Here is an 18,945-nt window from a genome sequence, read left to right on the forward strand (position 1 = left end):
TGCAGGGAAAACTACGCGTAACACAGACATAATTGTGGTTCAAAGCTTTGGGAGGTCGATTCGAGAAATGTCTGGGTGAAATGGTCAGACAGAGAAGATAATTCTCACATGAGATGGCATTGGGTGTTATTGATAGGAATTTAGTAAATGCTGCTACGATCCTTTGCGCTCCTCAAACATTGAATTCGTGACGGTTCAATATGCTCTACGGGGAGCTGCCGAATGGAGACATGTATACATTGCCTGAGGCATGACTGTTGCGAGGCTGCAGATATCCAGGATGATAGCAGTTGCAGCAGCAGGAGCCTTGTGAGGTTTTTGGCGAGGCTGAGTCCTAAATAGAGGGGTCAAATGATGAAGCATGTTTGAATCAAACGAATGTCGAATGCCTAATAGGTACCTACCCCGATCTTCTCCAACATAGAATCCATTCGGTAGTAAATGATAAGACGGCTACGGCTTGATATCAACATTGAATCATTCATGAATCATCGGTACGCTTGCAGTATCACCTTCCCAGGGACCTCGTAGGCAGAACCTTAAATCAAGACTGGGCAGCAAATCCACGATTGGTGGTTTCAGCCTCGCTTACGTCAGCATTGAAGAACTTCTTATTCTTCTTCTTCTTCTTCCTAGTCACTTCTTCTCTTTATCCCAACAAACCTTCTTTCTTTCATTTTCACCACCAACTTGATCCAAAGTCACTCAAAACAATAGGATCGAATTTTCTTTACGCCGTCGTTCTTACTGAACCAAACCAGTTTCGACAAATCCCCATCTCTTCTCCGAAACATCCACCATTTTTTCAAAAAAAATCGCATCTTCAAGATACGTCATAACAATCAGCAACAATCTTATTGCACACTTTGCGACTTGCGATATCCAACCAACTTTACAATTTTAAGTACGACTTTTATAATCAGAGCGACGTCAAGATGATGAATCGAACATCAGCGCCTCCCAGAGGTCCGCGAAATTCTTCTTCAAGTACAAGAGGTGGTGGTCGCGTGGGTGGTGGTGGTATCACAAAACGACGAGCTGGTCCCATTCGAGTTGATAAAGATGGCGACTTAGATATGGATACAACGACAGGCGCAAATGGTCGCAAAGGTGGAAAGGGTGCTATCGGAGGTTCTGTTCCCACTGGTCCACGCGGACATGGACGGGGAGGTGCAAGAAGTACTGGCCGTGGTGGAGGAAGACTCGACGTCACACGAAATCCGCAGGCCATCCTTCGAGGAATGGGATCGCAATCGCAACAAGCCAACGTATTAGTTACCCTATGGATCAAAGGATTGAAGGGGAGTAAAGCAGCTTCGAATAGTGATCAAGGCCTTTCATCCCTAGTATCATTCCTCGAGCGCAAGGCAACAGCATTGGACTCCAAATCGAAGAGAAGTATAAGAGTTAAAAAGGTACGTTTTTATCGCCATGATTTCGGGATCACGAGTTCCACTGCGCTGTCGCCGTAATTTTTCGCTCTTGTCATGTCAAATTTACTACAACGAGTCGAGAATTGACACTTTCGCTCTACCACCTCATGATCCCGGTCGATTTCAAGGTCACCTATACCTTGCTAACCCTCGAATAGTCACATAAGAAAGGTGACGTCGTTGTTATCTCAGTTACCCCGGAAGACGCAGCCTCTATTATGAAGTTGGATGGTTTCGCATTTGCTGGATCAACAATTACCGTACAAGACAGCGAGCCATCGAAGACGTCCGAGAAGCCGGAGTCTGAGGAAGCTCGTTTGACCCGAGAGAAGATCCAGGGAGTTCTTGCAGCTCGATACGATCCCAACCTCAAGCTTCTAAATCTCTCGGCTTTGGGACAAGACGAGCAGTTAAAGCAGATGGGAATGTTTGAAGATAACACTCTTGTCTCAAAACTTTTCCCAGTTTTGATGGTCATCTGCGACAAATTATTCACCACCCCACAAGCTAAGAAGGATGCCATAGTCAGTGTCACTTTGACTGACAACTCATTGGCCGACCTTTCCAATGTCACATCGTTGGCTTCAACGTTTCCTGATTTAAAGAACCTGGATCTTTCAAGAAATCAGTTCGCCGATCTCGAATCTTTGAAATTATGGCGCTGGAAATTCCGTCACCTTGAAAACCTCGTTTTATCGGGCAACCCCATAGAAACCCTGGTTCCAGATTACGCGACCGATATTGTACGCTGGTTTCCGGAACTTCAACTATTGAGCGGTGTCCAGGTCAGAAGTGTTGCTCAAGTTCATGCAGATCTTGAGGCTATTAAATCACCGTTCCCAATCGCTAGCCCATCTTTTCGAGACGTCGCCCAAGTTGGGGAAAACTTCATCAGGCAGTTTTTTGGGGCTTACGATAATGATCGCAATGCCTTGCTTACCAATTTTTACGACGCCGAATCTTCTTTCTCACTATCTGTCAATATGTCAGCAGTCCGAGATCGTGATCACTCATTGCCTGTTCCTCCGTGGGCAGCGTACAACAAATTCAATCGAAATCTTGTCAAATATACACATTTGTCTACTAGATTATCTCGAAAATCTACTGGATCTCAAGAAATCCAAGCCACCTGGAACGATTTACCTAAAACAATCCACCCCGAGATCGCAGCCCGACCCGAACTATACCTCGTCGAATGTCAGCCCCTTCCAGGTCTTCCAGATCCTTCTGGGCAGAGTGCCGCTGGGGTTGACGGTCTTCTCATCGACGTACACGGTGAATTTGAGGAGAACATTCCCAATTTTGAAGGTAAAGCTCTTCGTAGCTTTTCACGGTACTTCATACTCGGCCCTGGAGGGCCTAATGGACCCCCTATTAGGGTTCTTAGCGATATGCTTGCGCTTAGGGCTTGGAGTCCCTTGGCTCAAACGACTGCAGTTCAAGGACCTCAGCCAGTTCCGGCACTTCCAAATGTTTCACAGGTCCCGGTAGCCGATGCTTCACTCACGCCCGAACAACAACAAAAAATATACGCTGAAAAACTTTCTGCTGAGACGGGCATGAATTTACAATATTCGGCCATGTGTTTAGCAGAGACAGGATGGAATCTAGAACAGGCTTATGTTGCTTTCCAAGCCAATAAGGCAAATTTGCCAGCGGAAGCTTATCAGAAGCCATAGGCTTAAAGGAAGGGGGAAAAAGAGGGAGGAAAGAAGAAAAAAAGGAAGGAAAGGAGGAAAGAAGGAAGGGAAGCGGGAAGGAAATCATCAGCACCGGCGTTTTTTTTTGTGGATTAAGATAATAAGAAAGAAATGGGTGGCGAGCATTTTGCATGAAATGGAGGTTATCGCAGCATCGCATGGAGTTTTTTTAATCTTGTTTTGGTCTCATCAGAATTGCACCAAGCAATTTTTAGCGCAAATGGAGTTTTGGGAATACATACATACAGTCATAAAAACGTATGTTTAGCGGAATTAAAGGGAGGGATACACATGAATCATTACACGCTCTGCTCTGTGTGCTCAGCGACTTTGGGAAGGATATGAGAAATTTGTAGATAGAATGATGGATGGACTTGTCCAGATTATGATAATTGGTACAATACACACCTTGGCATTCTACACGGATTATATTTCTTTTAACTCTTGAATGATTGGATGATTGGATGACTGCTTGCTTGTTTGTTTTTTTGTGTGATTTTATATGACTTTGTGTGATGTTGTATGATTATAAAAGTAATATCACTCACTTATTACTATCTGCTGTCTTATTACTCCTAATAACAACCGAAAGAAAAGTCCTAGGTGCTCGCTAATTTTCACTGACGACTTCAATTTTCTCCTTTCTCTTTTCTTCATGAAAGGAAAGGAAAGAAAAGGAAAGGAGAAGGGGAGATAGAATGAAATTACATATATATATATGTATCTCGATTACTGATATTCTTACTATTACTACTACTTTAGTATATTATTTATCCCCATTTTCTATTCTACATTCTACACCCTACACCCTACACCCTACACTCTAGAATAGCACTCACCCCCTATTTATATTTATATTTATATTTATATTTATGTATATATATTTATCTTAATCTATTCTAGAGTTAATAAGTATTAGGTGTTAAGTGTTAAAACTTTAACTTCATTATAATATATATATATATATATGTATCTTTGAAGAAGGAAGGAAGGAAGGAAGGAAGGCAGAAGGTCAATATACGATATTAGAAAAGAGTAAAATTACATTTCTAACCAGAGAGAGACCTATATTGATTTCCTTCAAAATTCATATTCTGAATTATCGATCTATTACAGTTTATTCCCCGAGGTTGCAGTTATAGATAGAAAGGTACTAGGTGCAAGTGAAAGGAATAGGAGTAGTAGCTATCATGATCAGATTTATTCCCATGACATGAGTGTGAATTTGTGTACCAGATATCAAACCTTCTACTGTTAAATTTCTGTATTATTTTATTATATCATTTGTATCGCTACATAAATCTATCACGTTCTTCTAATTCATTATGCTCGAATCCTTCCATCTATCTAATACTATGTATTTCCACCCGCCTGTCTCAACGGATGCGCTTCTGTATTCAACACCCACTCATCCAAACTTACTACCTCAGGTTCACTAAACAATAGATAGAAATATTTCAACGTCTCTGCCAGCCAGAAACTTTCCATTGAATCTTCCTTGTCTGGTTTTTGCTGCATCACGTTTTTGATCCTCGCATTGGCTAGAGGTGTATGCGTGTGTTTCACAATCGCTTTGAACATTTTCCAGCCCGTTTCTTGCCAGGCGCGATCGCCAGTTAGTCTGTACATGATGAAGACGGATTCGATGGCTTCGGGGCGAAGTTGGTAGGATGGATCGTCGACGCGGATATATCCGGTGTCTGAACTGGAGCCGGAGAAAGTACAGGAAGATGTATTGGTGCAAGGGTTGACGTGGAAGATTTCGGGCATAATTCCTGAGGGTGTGTGTTCATATGCCCAAACGCAACCTTTGGTGAGTTTGATGGCGGTTTCCATTTCTGATGGGGATTGAGATATCCGGGAGCCAAGACCTATCATACCTCCTGTGAAACAACCAAGATGTTGGATCTGAGCGGTTAGGAGTGGTTTACCGGAATTTATGTTAACCGTGCCTGTGAAAAGAATATCGGGATCGCCTGGGAGATTAGGACGGAAAACTAGGTGTTTGTTTATGGTTGATAATGCAGTACGATACATTTTCAGGTATTGATCGGCAGAGGAGGAATTTGGAAGGAGTAAATGGGTCTTTGGAAGATATTCGAAAGCAGAATCTTTGATCGTATATGTTAGTGGAGGGGTATGATACGAGAAGCAAGATTGACCTACCGGCAAAAGCTCCCAAAGTAAAAGAACGACTCCCAAATGACAACTCAGATCCCATGCAGTTTGCTTGAGATGGCCACATTCCTGGTAGTGTCGTGGTATTCTGAGTGGCTTCTAATTGATCTGTGATCTTCTGTATTGCATTTGCGTATTTTTGATCGCCAGTGACTTGACTCAAACGAATGAATTCGAGTGACAGACTTGCGATTTGGGCGACTAGAACACCATTTTCGCCCGCTATCTTGTCTCCTTTAAGAAGTTCCTTCTCCCACCAATAATATGGAGTAGGGATACCACTCTCAGTGTTAAAAGCTCTGAATAATAAATCCCCAAGTTGTTTCGCTTTCTCGAGCAAAATAGGATATTGATGACCACTGATATCCCAAGCCCCCAGCAACCCACCGAGATACCGAATAGTCGTTTCAAAAACAGGTACACGTTCAGCATTGGGTTTAGAAAAGTTGATGTTCTTAAGAGATTCCAAAGCTCCCTCAAATTCCTCCTTCAGTCCCATTATGTAAAGTGTGTCCAAGGAATCCACCAATGTCGCAGCCCAACCCACAAACGTATCCTTTTGACCACCTGAAAGTGGCATCACCTCATCATGCATCCATGCATTCTTTTTGTATCCATTCCATGCATGTAGAAATTCTTCTCTCACTTTCTTCTGCCTTGTTAATCGTACTGTTTTGGCAGGTCTGGATTCTCTTGGAAATGTTGTTGCTTGTATGCTATATCGACCAGCAGGAGGTAGTGGTAGATCTATTGGAGAATGAAAAGAGAAGACTCCATATCGACTGTTTAATGAGAAGCGGTTGGTCGTGGACAAGATGTAGACGCAGATTAAGAGTACAACTGTTATAGGTATGAATCGTTTTTGAAATATTGCTCGTTGTGATCCTGGATACGACCGGGGCGTTAGGAGAGCCTTCTCCTTATATTCGAGAATCATTCTGTAAATTGCTTGTAAATATCTTCCTATGACTCTAGGCCAATGTGGATCTTCTGAATTTCATCAATTGGGGGAGATATCTCAAGATCGTGGACAGGACAGGTGAGAAAAGAAAAGGAGTAATAAAGAAGGAAGGGGTATCAAGGCGAAGTGAGAACAAGTGAATCAATCACTGTTTGAGTAGATTGAAGTGAATAAAAAATACTTATGATTGTCTGAAAGCCCTATATACCTACCGACAAACACTCTCGTCCAGCTGTCAACGCTTGACATAATCGGGGTGCTTGCTCATCGTTTCGAAACCCTTGGGAGGAAAGAGCCATGGTTAATCGTTACATCTCTCTCCATGAACATCATCATAGACCATGAGATATCATTGGGCAACGAGTCGTATATGCCCATATTATATGGAAACTCTCTTATTCTTCTCGATTCAAGAATGTTTCGGAGCCAAAACTTGAGCGGGGACCTCAAAATCGAGAGTTAAGCTTCATTGGGTTAGACCGATCTGTAGATCTGCGGGTGTACCTATTCCTTGGGCCCATTTTCAATTCTACAAACCCACAAATTGACCCCCTACCTTAAAGTTTGAATCAACCGTAAATAGATTGATTTGATCGTCATATTTAATTTTCTTTCTCGAAGATCCAATGATGCCATTTTTGATCGTTCTACGATAATCCTCAGCCAGAACATATCTGGGCCACAATAAGAACCATGGATGGTACAGGATCAGCACGGAATCGTCGACAGCAATCTTCGGCTTTCCGCGTTCAGCTTGGCTGTGCTTATTTGACTATGATGGCACGGACAAGAGCATACTCAGCCAGCGAACTCATGCATCATGCCTGGCAAAGGCATCTTCAACGGATGCATGAAGCCCAGCACTGGTTGTTTTGATTGATTGTTAAGTTGAGTTTCTGGAAACGAAAGCCGAGTGGTACGATGGATGACATCCCAAAGGCAGTCCCGACGTTGAACACCTATTTATATATACAAACCGAGGAAGACTCAACCCCGGTTGTTGACTCAATGATAGGAAGTCATTGCATTTACTCAATCTCATACAACATATGTAGGGAGGTTGGAGAATTTGGGGTGTTCAATATCAGCATAATTATGGTCTAGATTCCCTCACCGACTACCTGTCTTCAAATATGAAATTAAAATGGGCCTGAATATCAATCTGATCATGCAAACAGTTTGTGTGATACAGATACCCTACTGTTACACCACGACACCTACTTTGATTCCATTCTTACTTCTTGCAACTCTGGTCATTAGTTCCACCCATTCCATCACCTCGTCCTTACATTTGATTTCTCTCCGTTCTTGTGCCATCCTCGCTAATACATACGCCGTTTCCGTCAAAGCTAAATTATGGCCTGGACACATCCTCGGTCCTCCTACAAATGGAAGATAGTTCCATCCTGGTCGCACCGTTGCCCATCTCTCTGGTCGAAAGATACTCGGGTCAGGTTGGAAGCAAGGTGCCAGCATGTGAAGGGCATGGAAAGAAGCAAAAACTATCTGACCTTATTTCACGAAGATAGGCGAGGTGCCTCGAGGACCGCCTCCAGTGGGCAGTATGGTGTCTTGCAAGGCAATACGTGTATCTGTGGGAGCAACGGGACGTAGACATAATGCTAGGAGCATGGGCTTGGTGATGGTTCAAGTAAGTAAGCGGTTACGATAACTTACTTTACTTGATGATATACTGCAAATAGTTAAGATTCTTCCACATCTCGGGGTTTCGACAAAGATGGAAAACTGCGTTGCCAATCATGGTAGCGGAAGATTCACGACCTGCTAAAAAGACATGGAGGATTTGGTCTCGACGATCATCACGACTACCTGTCTGTTTTGCCATCTCATGCAATAACACATAGCGATGATTATCATTCTCGTCATCGTCTTCTGCATCAGAACCGTCTGCCTTTTTATGTTCATCTCGAGCAGCTAGGTAGCTGCGCCGAAACTCCATGGCTTTGTCTACATATCGATCTGCAAACAAATGAGTGATCTTTATTGATTTATACCATTTTTATCCCAGTACGGGGACCTTAAACTTCGATTGGGTGAAGGTAGGTTGAATTAAGGCTCTGGTGTGTTATCAAAATGGACCACCCATAGTAAATACTCCCTCACCAAGAAATGGCAAGGTAGGAGGTTGACGCAATGGCTGAACACCATAATGAGTAAAGTTTAATGCATGAAAAATTTGTAAATTCCTCGTATTGACGGTACAGATAGCATGTTTTGTTTGAACTTTCGCCGAAAAAGTATTCCCAGAAGTTTGGCAGCGATTTACCCAGGTTTTTGAGCAAATTCGACTTGATCATTTGTCGGGAATTATCAATGAAAAGATCAAGCCCAAGAATCGGATCTTTGTTGGGATATTTAGGAGGGCATTGACAGCCATGTCTCTTCGATTCCTGACGTATATGCTTTTTTGAAAAAAAAATCTCGAAAACATAATAGGCAAATACCAAAGCAATCAAAGTGTCACCAATTTCAATTCTGTATTCCATTCTCGCATCATAATGAGGGAAAAAACATGTTTGTGAAGAGGTGCAATGGATAGAAGCTACCAAAATTCATATGGCATTACATAATTCCAACGAGTTGGTAGTCCGAGGTACGTCTTGATCATTCATGAGATATATGTTTCTCGGAAGTCACATCACGACATACAGTAAATGCAGAGGTAGATGAAAAAGAGCTTCTTGTTGGATCTCAACAAGTTGTTTTTCAATTGCTTGTGCAAGCCTTCCAACTTTCCAACTCCACGCCGTTTTTCACGGCATGCCATGCCACTAAGTTCTTTCATTGGCTATCAGCCTATCGAGTTTTCTTGTCTCTTTCCCCTTTCTATGTTTGTGTTTTTGAGGTATGTTGATGAATCTAAATTGACCCTCGCATAAAATACTTCAATCCGGATTAGAATGGGCTGAGAGATGGAACGAGCGACGATTGCTAATGATCTGGGCTTCACCCGCGAAACATAATGTTTGAATGTAAATTTTCTCTCTCATCGATTGGATGTAAATCGGGCATTGATCGTACGTGTTTGCTTCGAGGTTCCAATACACATACCTATATGCATCATGCACGATTGAGATATAATAAAAGTTTAGATATCCTCGAAAGAAAACCAGACGGGTATATTCATACACCTCTTTTAGTTCAGATACGCAGTAATTATCAAATATCATACCGTTCAAGCAACTACAGATAAAAAGTGGGTATAGTTTACAGCTTCCTCTCCCTCTCCCTCTCCCTCTCATTCACCTTACCGCCACGAATTTTCTTGCTCGTCATCCATCATGCAACAAAAACCCTCTCACTCCTCGCGTTGTTCGCATTCTTCCCATTTCCTCCTCCATTCTTCTTATTCCCATTCCCATTTCCATTTCCGTTTCCGTTTCCGTTTGAATTTGCATTTGCATTTGCATTTCCATTTCCATTCTTTTTAGCAGCCGCGGCATTAGTAGCCGCCGCTGCAGCTGCAGTAGTACTCGTAGCAATTGCCGTCAAAGAAGAGCTGAGAAGAGCTTCGACGGCGAATAATCCCTGTTCGTTAAGTGTTGCTTCGGAATTGGCTTTCATAGCGGCAGGAAGATCTTTGTTGTTTCTGGGGTGGGTGATGGTTAGTGGTTTTTTATGCGATGTATGTTTATTTGTATTCTTGTACTTCTGGGGGAGAGATGAAGGGTATGCGTGAAATACCAAAGAAAAGTAATTGGCGAGATACAAATGATGATGATAGAAGCATTTTGAGAATATGGGAATCATCGAACTTACTGTAATACCTGAGCTTCAACACCTTCTAATGTCTGCGCTGTGGCAATCGTACCGGGCGTGTTCTTGCTAGCTGTCTCATCTGTCTGCATTACTGCAAAACAACCACCAAATGGACCAGCTGTTGCTGCATTGAAACAGCGGATTGTACAGATGTTTCCTGTTGAGGCTATTTTTGTGTTAGTTGCAATTAGGGTTTGAAAGCCTCGAATTATGGGTATATATAGAGAGAGAAGGAGAAGGAGATGAAATACATACCGCCAATACAACTCATATTACTCGGCATAGTAACCGCCAATTTGATATTCCCGTCCGTTCCATCCGTCTCCTTGACGGTCAACTTCGTCTGACCGGAGGCTTGTGCATTACTCGTTGGATCCATATCACATGTATACGGCCCTGCTCCATTCGTACCTCCTTGCTGCATCACCACATTGACCGTACTTCCTTTCGTAACTGATGTTACGGTTTTTTTGGACAATTGGGTCTCGGTGTTTTCGCCAATATCGATGTTGCCGTTAAGAAGAGTACGTCCGCATTCATTGACGACGTTGGTGCTAATTTCGGTGGGGTTGATTATGTTGGCGTCGTTGGAGTTGAGTACGACTTGAAGAGGGAGAGATGCAGGAGAGCCTTTGGTGCCTTGGGCTGAAAGAAGAACGCCTTGGGCGTTGATTGAGACGAGGAGGGAGGAAGTCAATAGGAGGAGTTGTTGGAGCGAAGGCATTTTGATTTGTCTGATGGTAAAATATAAAATTTAGATAATTATGCACAGCACGGTGGCAATATGAAGAATAGCAATAGAATAGATAAATCAGGAAAGTATCAGGCCTGCTGAGGATAAGATCATAAAGATTGAAGAAAGAAGTTAGAGAAAGTGAGTGAAATCAACAGCAGTGAGAAACAGAATTTCGACAACTCCGTGGTATGAGGATCATTTTCATCTTATACAGATGTAAAACTGAATATACATTTCTATCTATATGATATTACGACGTTTTTCCATACATGAGGCGATTTTTCAAGATCTCAAACGTAGGAGTCAAAGATCAGATGCGACGACCATACATCAGAAATACCACTTGGAACAGATTCCGTCGCGAGGGGGTGGGGCGAAATCAGCAAAATAGCCGAAAGCGACCTCTCATGACTGAGGTGAGGGAAAGTGGAGCCGTATCAGGGGTAATTCTAGCCGCTTGGCATGTCCCATGGTGCGAAAAGTGGAGAAAACTTCTACAAGATCAATGATATGAGACGAAGCAGAAATGTATGGATGATGAACAACCCGATGAATGGACGATTGACAGGGCTATTTTTATACCTCAGAACCCGTCCATGCCTTGAAAATGGCAAATAATGGGTAAACAAGAGGTAGATGAGGTGAGATACATAATACATGAGCATACACATCTGCAAAGCAGTGTACGCGAGCGACAAAATATGAGGATGGAAAACACATTCGATGGAGATTAAAGCATTTTGATTTTCATCTGAACTATGATATTGAGATGACAGTCTCTCCTTTCTCTCAATCACTCTTCGTTTCTTGCTTTGAATATGTTGGAACTTCTTCTCCGGCTTTCCAGAAGTATTTTGCTCCAGGATGTGACTCTGAAAGTCTGTTTTGACCTTTGACGCCCAGATAATTTTCTCTTAATGTACCGCCAGGAACAGCATAGTCATCCCAAAATAATCCTCTCTTCCGTAGTTCAGGAAGTAAATACTCAATCATGTCATCGAATGTCTCTGGAATGCTAGCATAACTAAAATTGAATCCGTCGACATCAGAGACCTCTACCCACCTTTCTAATTCGTCTGCAACGGTCTTTGCATTTCCGATAAGCTTCGCACCATTTCCTCCCAGAATGAGATGTTCGGCAATAGTCTTTTTGTTCCAGGTTAAACCTTGGGGGGAGACTGATGCCCAGTGATTGACCATACTCCTTACTGCAGGAGGGGCGCTTTCAATGAACCGAAAATCTTCATCATCACCATATGAGCTTAGATCATATCCAGACCAACCTCCAAATAATGATAGGGCTCCTTCTCGATCGCCGTAACTTGCAAGCTTCTCAAATTTCTCCTGCGCCTTCTCATCGGTCTCGGCAACAATAACCAGAAGCCCAGCGACAATCTTGATACTAGCCGGATCTCTTCCTAACTCCTTCGCTTGCGAGCGAATCGAGTCTACTGACGGACGAATAAGCTCTGGGGTGTGTGCATTCAAGAAAATGGCTTCAGCATGGGTAGCAGCAAATTTCTTTCCCGCCGAGGATGTTCCAGCTTGGAACAGAAATGGGGTCCTTTGGGGAGAAGGTTCACACAAATGTGGGCCTGGTACATTAAAGTATTTTCCCTTGTGATTGATCTGCCTTACACCCTTTGGATCCGCATATGAACTCGATCCTGGGGGTTGCACAGCATCGTCTCTCCAAGATGCCTCCCAAAGCTTATATGTGACGTCGAGGTATTCATGGGCAATCTTATATCGTTCATCGTGTTCGATTTGAGTGTCGAGGCCAAGATTTCGAGCTGCAGAGTCGAGATATGATGTAACTATGTTCCATGCAATTCGCCCATCACTAAGATGATCTACTGTCGAGAATCTGCGAGCAAGTAGATAAGGTTGTTCGTAGGTTGTTGAAGCAGTCACACCAAATCCAATACTTTTTGTAGCTGCGGCCTGTTTTTCTCAGGTCAGATACTGCCTTGTAGCGAGCCGAAATTCTTCTAGAAAAGACTTACCATGGCAGGAATGCTATATAATGGATCATTTATCGGGAATTGAGATGCCGCAGGTATGGTTGGTTCAAGATTGGCAGGTCCTTTGTAAACATCATAACCTCCTAGAACATCTGCGAAGAATATGGCATGGAATTTGGCTTTTTCCAGTTTCTCGGCGAGTGCAATCCATGATTTGATATTCTTGTATTCGGAGCCTTGATCACCAGGATATTTGAAGAGACCTGGGTTGAGATGGCCAGGTGCTTGCATAGCAAACGCATTGAGAATGAGCTGCTTCTTGGTGGAAGACATGTTGCATGCGCAAATCAAAGTTATCGGATGGAAAAGACTGATTTGAATAGAGACAATGAATGCTTCCAACCTTACAGTTTATCTTCCAAATGCAATGAGAGGGAGGGGACGCGCGAGCAGTAACGGAAACCCCGACTTACAATCTATACTCTAAACCTTAGGTAATAGCATTATCTCAATCCATTGCAGATAGCTGCCGGTGCCGGTACCATGCGCATGAAATGACGAGAATATAAGTTCCATCGTGTCATCATTCGCTGAAGGTTAAAATGCGACATGATGATGAAGACTCTCGTCTGATTGAGCCTTGATGGCGTCTTATTCCTTGCAAAAGCACAAATACACTAACCCCGCACGTGCCCCGCCAATGAACCCACATCCATCTCGCAGCTTGAAGCTCGACATCAACTACTCGAGCCAATACATACTAATTTTGGCGATTTCCTCCTTCACACCCTTCCAATAGAAACTATCGACGCATGCACTAGTACCGAAGAATGAAGTCGACAATCCCCCATGCAATCACATAATTATCCAGATCTTGCCAATCCTATCAATCTTCCTTTCAATGCCTATTCCTTCCGAGCTGTACCGCATATTTCGTCATGTCTAGCACCAAATAGATACCAGATAACCCAACCAAAATTGTTACGATTACAACTCCAGCTTGCCCCTCCATGCCCAGGGTTGCATGTGTATTCGCAATGGACGGGAGAATAGAAGGAACCCTATTGATAAGGGTCTCGACTCGAGTCTCCTCGGTCCTAAAGTTAGGAAAAAATATGGGTCCGAAAGTCCATGTTGATACAGTTCGTGGATGCTGCAATGAGATACGACAATATCGTGATTGGTAGTATCAACTATCTTAGTGGAGTAGTTTTGTAATGTGTTTTACTGTTGTCATCTCTTTTATTTTCAGCCTTGTTGCGATACTTTTCAGTTGTCATTCTCGTTGTTTAGAAGTCTTAGATAGAAACCTACAGGTTTTACTTCACTTACCTAGATATCTACCAAAGTCAACCTGTTGATGAACCATGTCGCCTTCTGCGGTTGCTTTGGAAACACAGGGGATTGGTGGTGCTGCAAATCCCAAAATTATGCCTTCATCTTCATCGTTTGCGGAGGCGCCAGCTTCAACGACCATCGATGCAAAGGCAAATGGTGATGGTTTGGCTCAAAACAAATCTTCTTTGCCATTCAGGCCCACTCCTCAGCCCTCTTTCAAGATAGAAGACCACCCAATCGATATTGTTAAACCACTGAAGGTCTGTAACTATCTAAAATCTTGTTTCTTTACGGTACACTGATCAATAATTGAATAGGTTGCAGTTATTGGTGCCGGTCTTGCTGGAATCAACGCAGGTATACTTTTGCCTGCTAAAGTGCCTGGAATTCAACTCACAATCTTCGAGAAGAATGCCGATGTTGGTGGGACTTGGTTTGAAAATATCTATCCAGGAGTTCGTTGCGACATACCTGCAAACGTATATCAATCAACATTTGAGCCTAATACACAATGGTCCGAAGAATATGCACAAGGAAAAGAAATCAGAGAATACTGGCAAAATGTTGCAAGAAAGCATAACGTATACAATTATCTTAAATTTAATCGCAAGATTAATGGGGCAGTCTGGGATGAGGAGAATGCACAATGGACATTGAGTATCGAGAATGTTGAGAACGAAGAGAGAACGGAAGAACAATTTGATGTAGTTATTACGGCAATCGGTAGATTCAATGCTTGGAAGCTCCCGGACTACCCTGGTATCAGCGATTACAAAGGACATCTTCGTCATTCTTCGAATTGGGATCCAAACTTTGATCCCACAGGTAAAACCGTCGCGGTCCTTGGAAATGGTGCTAGCGGTCTGCAAGTGGTTCCAAATCTTCAAAAAGTTGTGAAGCATTTAGATCATTATGCACGTAGCAAGACTTGGATTGCAGGATCTTTTGGTGGTGAAGGTGCAGGCAGAAGACTAGAGCCGAATTATTTTTCTCCGGATCTTCTCAAATCATTCGAAGATCCAGAGACTTATCAAAAATTTCGAAAAGAGCTCGAGGGAAAGTTCTATGGCCGATTTGCCGCTCTATTCAAAGGGACAGAGGAAAACAAGAAACTTGAGGAAGATTTCCGAAACTTGATGGCAGAACGTTTAAAAAAGAAGCCAGAGTTGTTAGATGCTATTGTTCCAGACTTTGCGCCGAATTGCCGTCGTTTGACGCCCGGACCCGGCTATCTAGAGGCTTTGACTGAGGAAAACGTATCTTTTATTCAAACTCCTATCGAGAGATTTACCGAGGAAGGCATTGTTACAATTGATGGCGTTGAAAGAAAGGTCGATGCAGTGATATGCTCCACAGGAGCAAATATTGATATGCGACCACCATTTCCAATTGTTGCATTTGGTCATAATCTACGCGATGCATGGGATCCTGACCCTCTTACGTATCTTGGAGTCGCATCGCCTTCCTTTCCCAACCTTCTTTTTGTCTCCGGACCCAATGCTCATGGAACAAGTGGTACAGTTCCAAATCAAACCGAAACACAAATAACTTACTTGGCCAAGATACTGCGAAAGGTTAGCCAGCAGAGCATCAAGACCTTCGTCCCGTCCAAGGAAGCGACAAATGATTTTATCGCTTATAGTGATGCTTTCTTTCCTAGAACAGTATGGACAGATAATTGTAAATCATGGGCAAACTCTGGCAGACCAGGAGGACGAATTCATGGTCACTGGCCTGGAAGTGCATCGCATGTTAATTTTATAAGAAAAGATCCCAGGTGGGAAGATTGGGAATATACCTATAAATCCAAAACTGGAAATAGATTTGCATATCTAGGAAATGGCTGGACGGTAAAGGAGACGATTGCGGGTAGTGACTTGACTCCATATCTCAAACGTCCAGATCAGATTGACTTGAGAAGTTATCATGAAGAATGGTTTGAAGGCCTATAGAGTAGATCGTGTCAGATAACATAGAATTTTCCATATCCTACAAATCTTATACCACAAACTTTGCGGTACGGTAAAGGCCTGCCGGACACGAAAAACTGCTGCTTAACTTCATCGAGCTGTTAAACTGCCGATTCTGAATTCCTGGTACCCATCTTCCCCTGATAAAATCCAGCAATCTGGTTCACACCAGGAAGTTCAAGATTCGAATTTTCTTACCACAAGAAAGGTCTAGATCAATTCAAGCCAAACAGACTTCACCAAAAAGATTAAAAGATTTTCTCAACGGGGCCAATAGAAGAATGTAGACAAGCGTATCTGCTTATCGTTTGCCAAACCACTCTAATGCACCGTTAGTCCAAGTATAATGTTCGTCATGACAAGGTTTCTATTCCGTGCTCGTCACGCCATGTAACCGAGGCGGTAAATACATGTGTACCGACTTCTGACTTCAATATGAGTACCGTGCATGCATATTTTAGAAATTTTTAGATAAATAAAATGGTATAGGGCCCCAGTATTGAATCTGTACTTCTGTGTTGCGCATATCTCGACTCATTTGCCGCTACATTGAGAATCATGGCGTCTGATAAATCAGGAGCACTCGATACTTCGTTGTCTTCGGATAATGAAGCTTTACCTGTACCAAGGGAAAAGCAACCAGGTACGTCTTAATTCTTCTTCCCGTATCCCTTTTTATGTGTGTACAATCCTGACAAATTAACAGTAAAATGGTACCGTTCCACCCTTTATAACTCCATAATTCTTGGAATCTGTAATTTTCTGGCCCCGGGTATCTGGGGTGCCATGAACAGTCTAGGCGCCGGTGGTGAAGAATCTCCTCATCTCGTTAATGCCGCCAATGCTCTCACCTTCTGTCTAATGGTGCTATCTTGTTTCTTCTCCTCCGTTCTTGTTAAGTACATCGGTATTAAAGCCGCTCTCATTTTTGGCACTATCGGCTATGCCCCTTATGCCGCTGGTCTCTACTGCAATAATCGATATGGCAACGAATGGCTTGTACTTCTCGGTGCCGCCCTCTGCGGTATCTCTGCAGGCGTATTCTGGATGGCTGAAGCAGCCATCGCGCTCAGTTATCCGGAGCCAGAGAATCAAGGAAGATTTCTGGGGCTGTGGTTGAGTTTCCGTGTTGCGGGACAGGTACTCGGGGGTGTTATCAACCTGGCTCTTAATGCGGATAATTCGGGCAAAGGAAAGGTATCGTATAACGTATATCTTGTATTCATTGCCCTACAAGCCTTGGGACCCTTTGCAGCACTTCTCCTTACACCACCTGAAAAGGTCCAGCGAACTGATGGAGTGATACCCAATCTTCGCATTTCCGAATCAAGCTGGAGAGAAATAAAACTTACATCGAAATTATTTATAAGTAAATATTTTTTGTTATTGGTGCCGGTTATCGCGCAAGGTGTTTACAGTGAGGCGGTTATGTTTACGTACGAGTCTGTTTGGCTTAGTGTTCGAGGAAGAGCATTAGGTTCATTTCTTTCGGGTATTGTGGCAATGATTTCTGGTAATTTGTTGGGTGCATTCTTGGATCGGGAGAAGTGGTCGTTGAAGAAGAGAGCGAGGTGGTCTTTTATTGTTATTTTGGGCTTGCAGGGTGTAAGTACCATCCGCTCTTTGATTTTCCAGTATCTAGTTACTGACTCCTACATTTCAGGTGTGGTGGATATGGGGAACCGTCCTGGTGACAAACTACTGGGGACAAAATCCGCTACCAGTATATGATTGGACGGATGGCGGAGCATTCGTTAGAACCTTTCTTTTATTTTTAGGATGGGTCTCTGGGTTTCAACTCAATTATCTATTCTTGTGAGTTTCTCCTACTTACTAAACCTTAGTTTCTATCCATACATAAACACTTCTAAATAAGTAAACACTAACAACAACTAGATACTTCCTTGTGGGAAACCTTGCCAAAACTCCTGAAGAAGTAGTAAGAATCGCAGCACTACTTCGAGGAACTGAATCAGCTGTTCAGGCTGTTAGTGTAAGTACCCCCTGTCACATTGACAATTCTCATCGATATTGTGTTGTAACTAACGAATTGTATAGTACGGTCTGAATAGTATCACAGTTATGGGTGATATCGGGGGTGTATATCTCAACTTCGGCCTTTGGGGATTAGCGTTGATTCCAGGATGGTTACTGGTGAAAGAAATTGGAGTAAGTCTTGGGGATAGCAAGATTGCGAGGGAGAGGGAAGTTATTGAAAGATCGTGAAGAGAGAGACAGCTGAGTGATTGGATTTAGATAACTTAGGATTCAATTTTGAGATTGCAGATAGATTTGTTTAATTTTATGGATTAGGAGCTCATGACTTTAGTAATATATCATTCATTACTCTTATGAAACTTCACATATTCTCTGCTTAACACTTTTCTGAGTGGGAACCGACGCACCATTTATTTGAGTTTCAATGGGCGAGCATAGCATATTGGAATTTGCCGGCGTTGGTGATCGAAACATCCAGACCTTTCCTATCTAATTGAATTTCTACTTGGGCAACAGCGTGTTTGATAGAGACCTCGCTAGTGACTTCGAATTTGATGATGCCCATTCTATTAGACGATTCGCAGGCTAGCTCTTGAAGCTGAGAAGCTTCTCTCCGAGCTATTGCAAAAACCTCGGAAATTTGCGACGAAGGAAGTTCAGCGACTTGACGAGTGATTTCAAAACCGAGATCGTGAGATGCACCAGCTGTGAGGTACGATGATAAGGTGGCATTTTGAAAGGTAGACTGGTTTTATGTATGTAGAATCATATTATGAAGTGGTGCTTAGATAACTGAAAAGGTAAATAAAGAGTCGAGAATTCAATGCTTACTTATAAATAACTGATGGCAGTCAAATATTGTCACGATCCTTCACATAGCTGGATGA

General features: G+C 42.8%; 6 protein-coding genes across 6 annotated transcripts; 3 read left to right on the forward strand and 3 right to left on the reverse strand.

The window, feature by feature from the left end:
- The first annotated feature begins 635 nt into the window (after positions 1-635).
- Positions 636-3,555, forward strand: Bcmex67. Its single transcript, XM_001549147.2, has 2 exons — positions 636-1,415; positions 1,592-3,555. Exons 1-2 carry the CDS (start codon positions 936-938, stop codon positions 3,110-3,112), a joined length of 2,001 nt encoding a protein of 666 aa, XP_001549197.1. The 5' UTR covers positions 636-935; the 3' UTR covers positions 3,113-3,555.
- Positions 3,556-4,385: 830 nt separating this feature from the next.
- On the reverse strand, positions 4,386-6,648 carry BCIN_06g05970 (hypothetical protein). Its single transcript, XM_024693646.1, has 2 exons — positions 5,300-6,648; positions 4,386-5,244 (listed from the first exon to the last, which is right to left on the reverse strand). The coding sequence occupies exons 1-2, from the start codon at positions 6,246-6,248 to the stop codon at positions 4,487-4,489; spliced, it is 1,707 nt and encodes a 568-aa protein (XP_024549432.1). The 5' UTR covers positions 6,249-6,648; the 3' UTR covers positions 4,386-4,486.
- Positions 6,649-9,386: 2,738 nt separating this feature from the next.
- BCIN_06g05980 (hypothetical protein) lies at positions 9,387-10,985 on the reverse strand. Its single transcript, XM_001549150.2, has 3 exons — positions 10,308-10,985; positions 10,053-10,218; positions 9,387-9,882 (listed from the first exon to the last, which is right to left on the reverse strand). The coding sequence occupies exons 1-3, from the start codon at positions 10,774-10,776 to the stop codon at positions 9,573-9,575; spliced, it is 945 nt and encodes a 314-aa protein (XP_001549200.1). The 5' UTR covers positions 10,777-10,985; the 3' UTR covers positions 9,387-9,572.
- Positions 10,986-11,512: 527 nt separating this feature from the next.
- BCIN_06g05990 (hypothetical protein) lies at positions 11,513-13,377 on the reverse strand. Its single transcript, XM_001549151.2, has 2 exons — positions 12,795-13,377; positions 11,513-12,732 (listed from the first exon to the last, which is right to left on the reverse strand). The coding sequence occupies exons 1-2, from the start codon at positions 13,083-13,085 to the stop codon at positions 11,578-11,580; spliced, it is 1,446 nt and encodes a 481-aa protein (XP_001549201.1). The 5' UTR covers positions 13,086-13,377; the 3' UTR covers positions 11,513-11,577.
- A 122-nt stretch (positions 13,378-13,499) lies between these two features.
- On the forward strand, positions 13,500-16,193 carry BCIN_06g06000 (hypothetical protein). Its single transcript, XM_001549152.2, has 2 exons — positions 13,500-14,350; positions 14,408-16,193. The coding sequence occupies exons 1-2, from the start codon at positions 14,120-14,122 to the stop codon at positions 16,040-16,042; spliced, it is 1,866 nt and encodes a 621-aa protein (XP_001549202.1). The 5' UTR covers positions 13,500-14,119; the 3' UTR covers positions 16,043-16,193.
- A 268-nt stretch (positions 16,194-16,461) lies between these two features.
- On the forward strand, positions 16,462-18,380 carry BCIN_06g06010 (hypothetical protein). Its single transcript, XM_001549153.2, has 5 exons — positions 16,462-16,703; positions 16,767-17,665; positions 17,724-17,875; positions 17,957-18,053; positions 18,119-18,380. The coding sequence occupies exons 1-5, from the start codon at positions 16,619-16,621 to the stop codon at positions 18,284-18,286; spliced, it is 1,401 nt and encodes a 466-aa protein (XP_001549203.1). The 5' UTR covers positions 16,462-16,618; the 3' UTR covers positions 18,287-18,380.
- Positions 18,381-18,945: the final 565 nt, after the last annotated feature.

The sequence above is a fragment of the Botrytis cinerea genome, chromosome 6 (genome assembly GCF_000143535.2).
Source record: "Botrytis cinerea B05.10 chromosome 6, complete sequence".
Classification (NCBI taxonomy): domain Eukaryota; kingdom Fungi; phylum Ascomycota; class Leotiomycetes; order Helotiales; family Sclerotiniaceae; genus Botrytis; species Botrytis cinerea.

What these genes read in the sequence shown, in the direction of transcription:
- BCIN_06g05990 (XM_001549151.2), bottom strand. Translation starts at nt 13,085, where the DNA reads ATGTCTTCCACCAAGAAGCAGCTCATTCTCAATGCGTTTGCTATGCAA. An exon ending in TATATAGCATTCCTGCCATG is followed by an intron (nt 12,733 to 12,794) that starts GTAAGTCTTTTC and finishes TGAGAAAAACAG; the next exon opens with GCCGCAGCTACAAAAAGTAT.
- Bcmex67 (XM_001549147.2), top strand. Translation starts at nt 936, where the DNA reads ATGATGAATCGAACATCAGCGCCTCCCAGAGGTCCGCGAAATTCTTCT. An exon ending in GAAGTATAAGAGTTAAAAAG is followed by an intron (nt 1,416 to 1,591) that starts GTACGTTTTTAT and finishes ACCCTCGAATAG; the next exon opens with TCACATAAGAAAGGTGACGT.
- BCIN_06g06000 (XM_001549152.2), top strand. Translation starts at nt 14,120, where the DNA reads ATGTCGCCTTCTGCGGTTGCTTTGGAAACACAGGGGATTGGTGGTGCT. An exon ending in ATATTGTTAAACCACTGAAG is followed by an intron (nt 14,351 to 14,407) that starts GTCTGTAACTAT and finishes ATAATTGAATAG; the next exon opens with GTTGCAGTTATTGGTGCCGG.
- BCIN_06g05970 (XM_024693646.1), bottom strand. Translation starts at nt 6,248, where the DNA reads ATGATTCTCGAATATAAGGAGAAGGCTCTCCTAACGCCCCGGTCGTAT. An exon ending in TACTTTGGGAGCTTTTGCCG is followed by an intron (nt 5,245 to 5,299) that starts GTAGGTCAATCT and finishes ATACGATCAAAG; the next exon opens with ATTCTGCTTTCGAATATCTT.
- BCIN_06g06010 (XM_001549153.2), top strand. Translation starts at nt 16,619, where the DNA reads ATGGCGTCTGATAAATCAGGAGCACTCGATACTTCGTTGTCTTCGGAT. An exon ending in ACCAAGGGAAAAGCAACCAG is followed by an intron (nt 16,704 to 16,766) that starts GTACGTCTTAAT and finishes ACAAATTAACAG; the next exon opens with TAAAATGGTACCGTTCCACC. An exon ending in CAACTCAATTATCTATTCTT is followed by an intron (nt 17,876 to 17,956) that starts GTGAGTTTCTCC and finishes AACAACAACTAG; the next exon opens with ATACTTCCTTGTGGGAAACC.
- BCIN_06g05980 (XM_001549150.2), bottom strand. Translation starts at nt 10,776, where the DNA reads ATGCCTTCGCTCCAACAACTCCTCCTATTGACTTCCTCCCTCCTCGTC. An exon ending in TAATATGAGTTGTATTGGCG is followed by an intron (nt 10,219 to 10,307) that starts GTATGTATTTCA and finishes ACACAAAAATAG; the next exon opens with CCTCAACAGGAAACATCTGT. An exon ending in GTTGAAGCTCAGGTATTACA is followed by an intron (nt 9,883 to 10,052) that starts GTAAGTTCGATG and finishes CACCCACCCCAG; the next exon opens with AAACAACAAAGATCTTCCTG.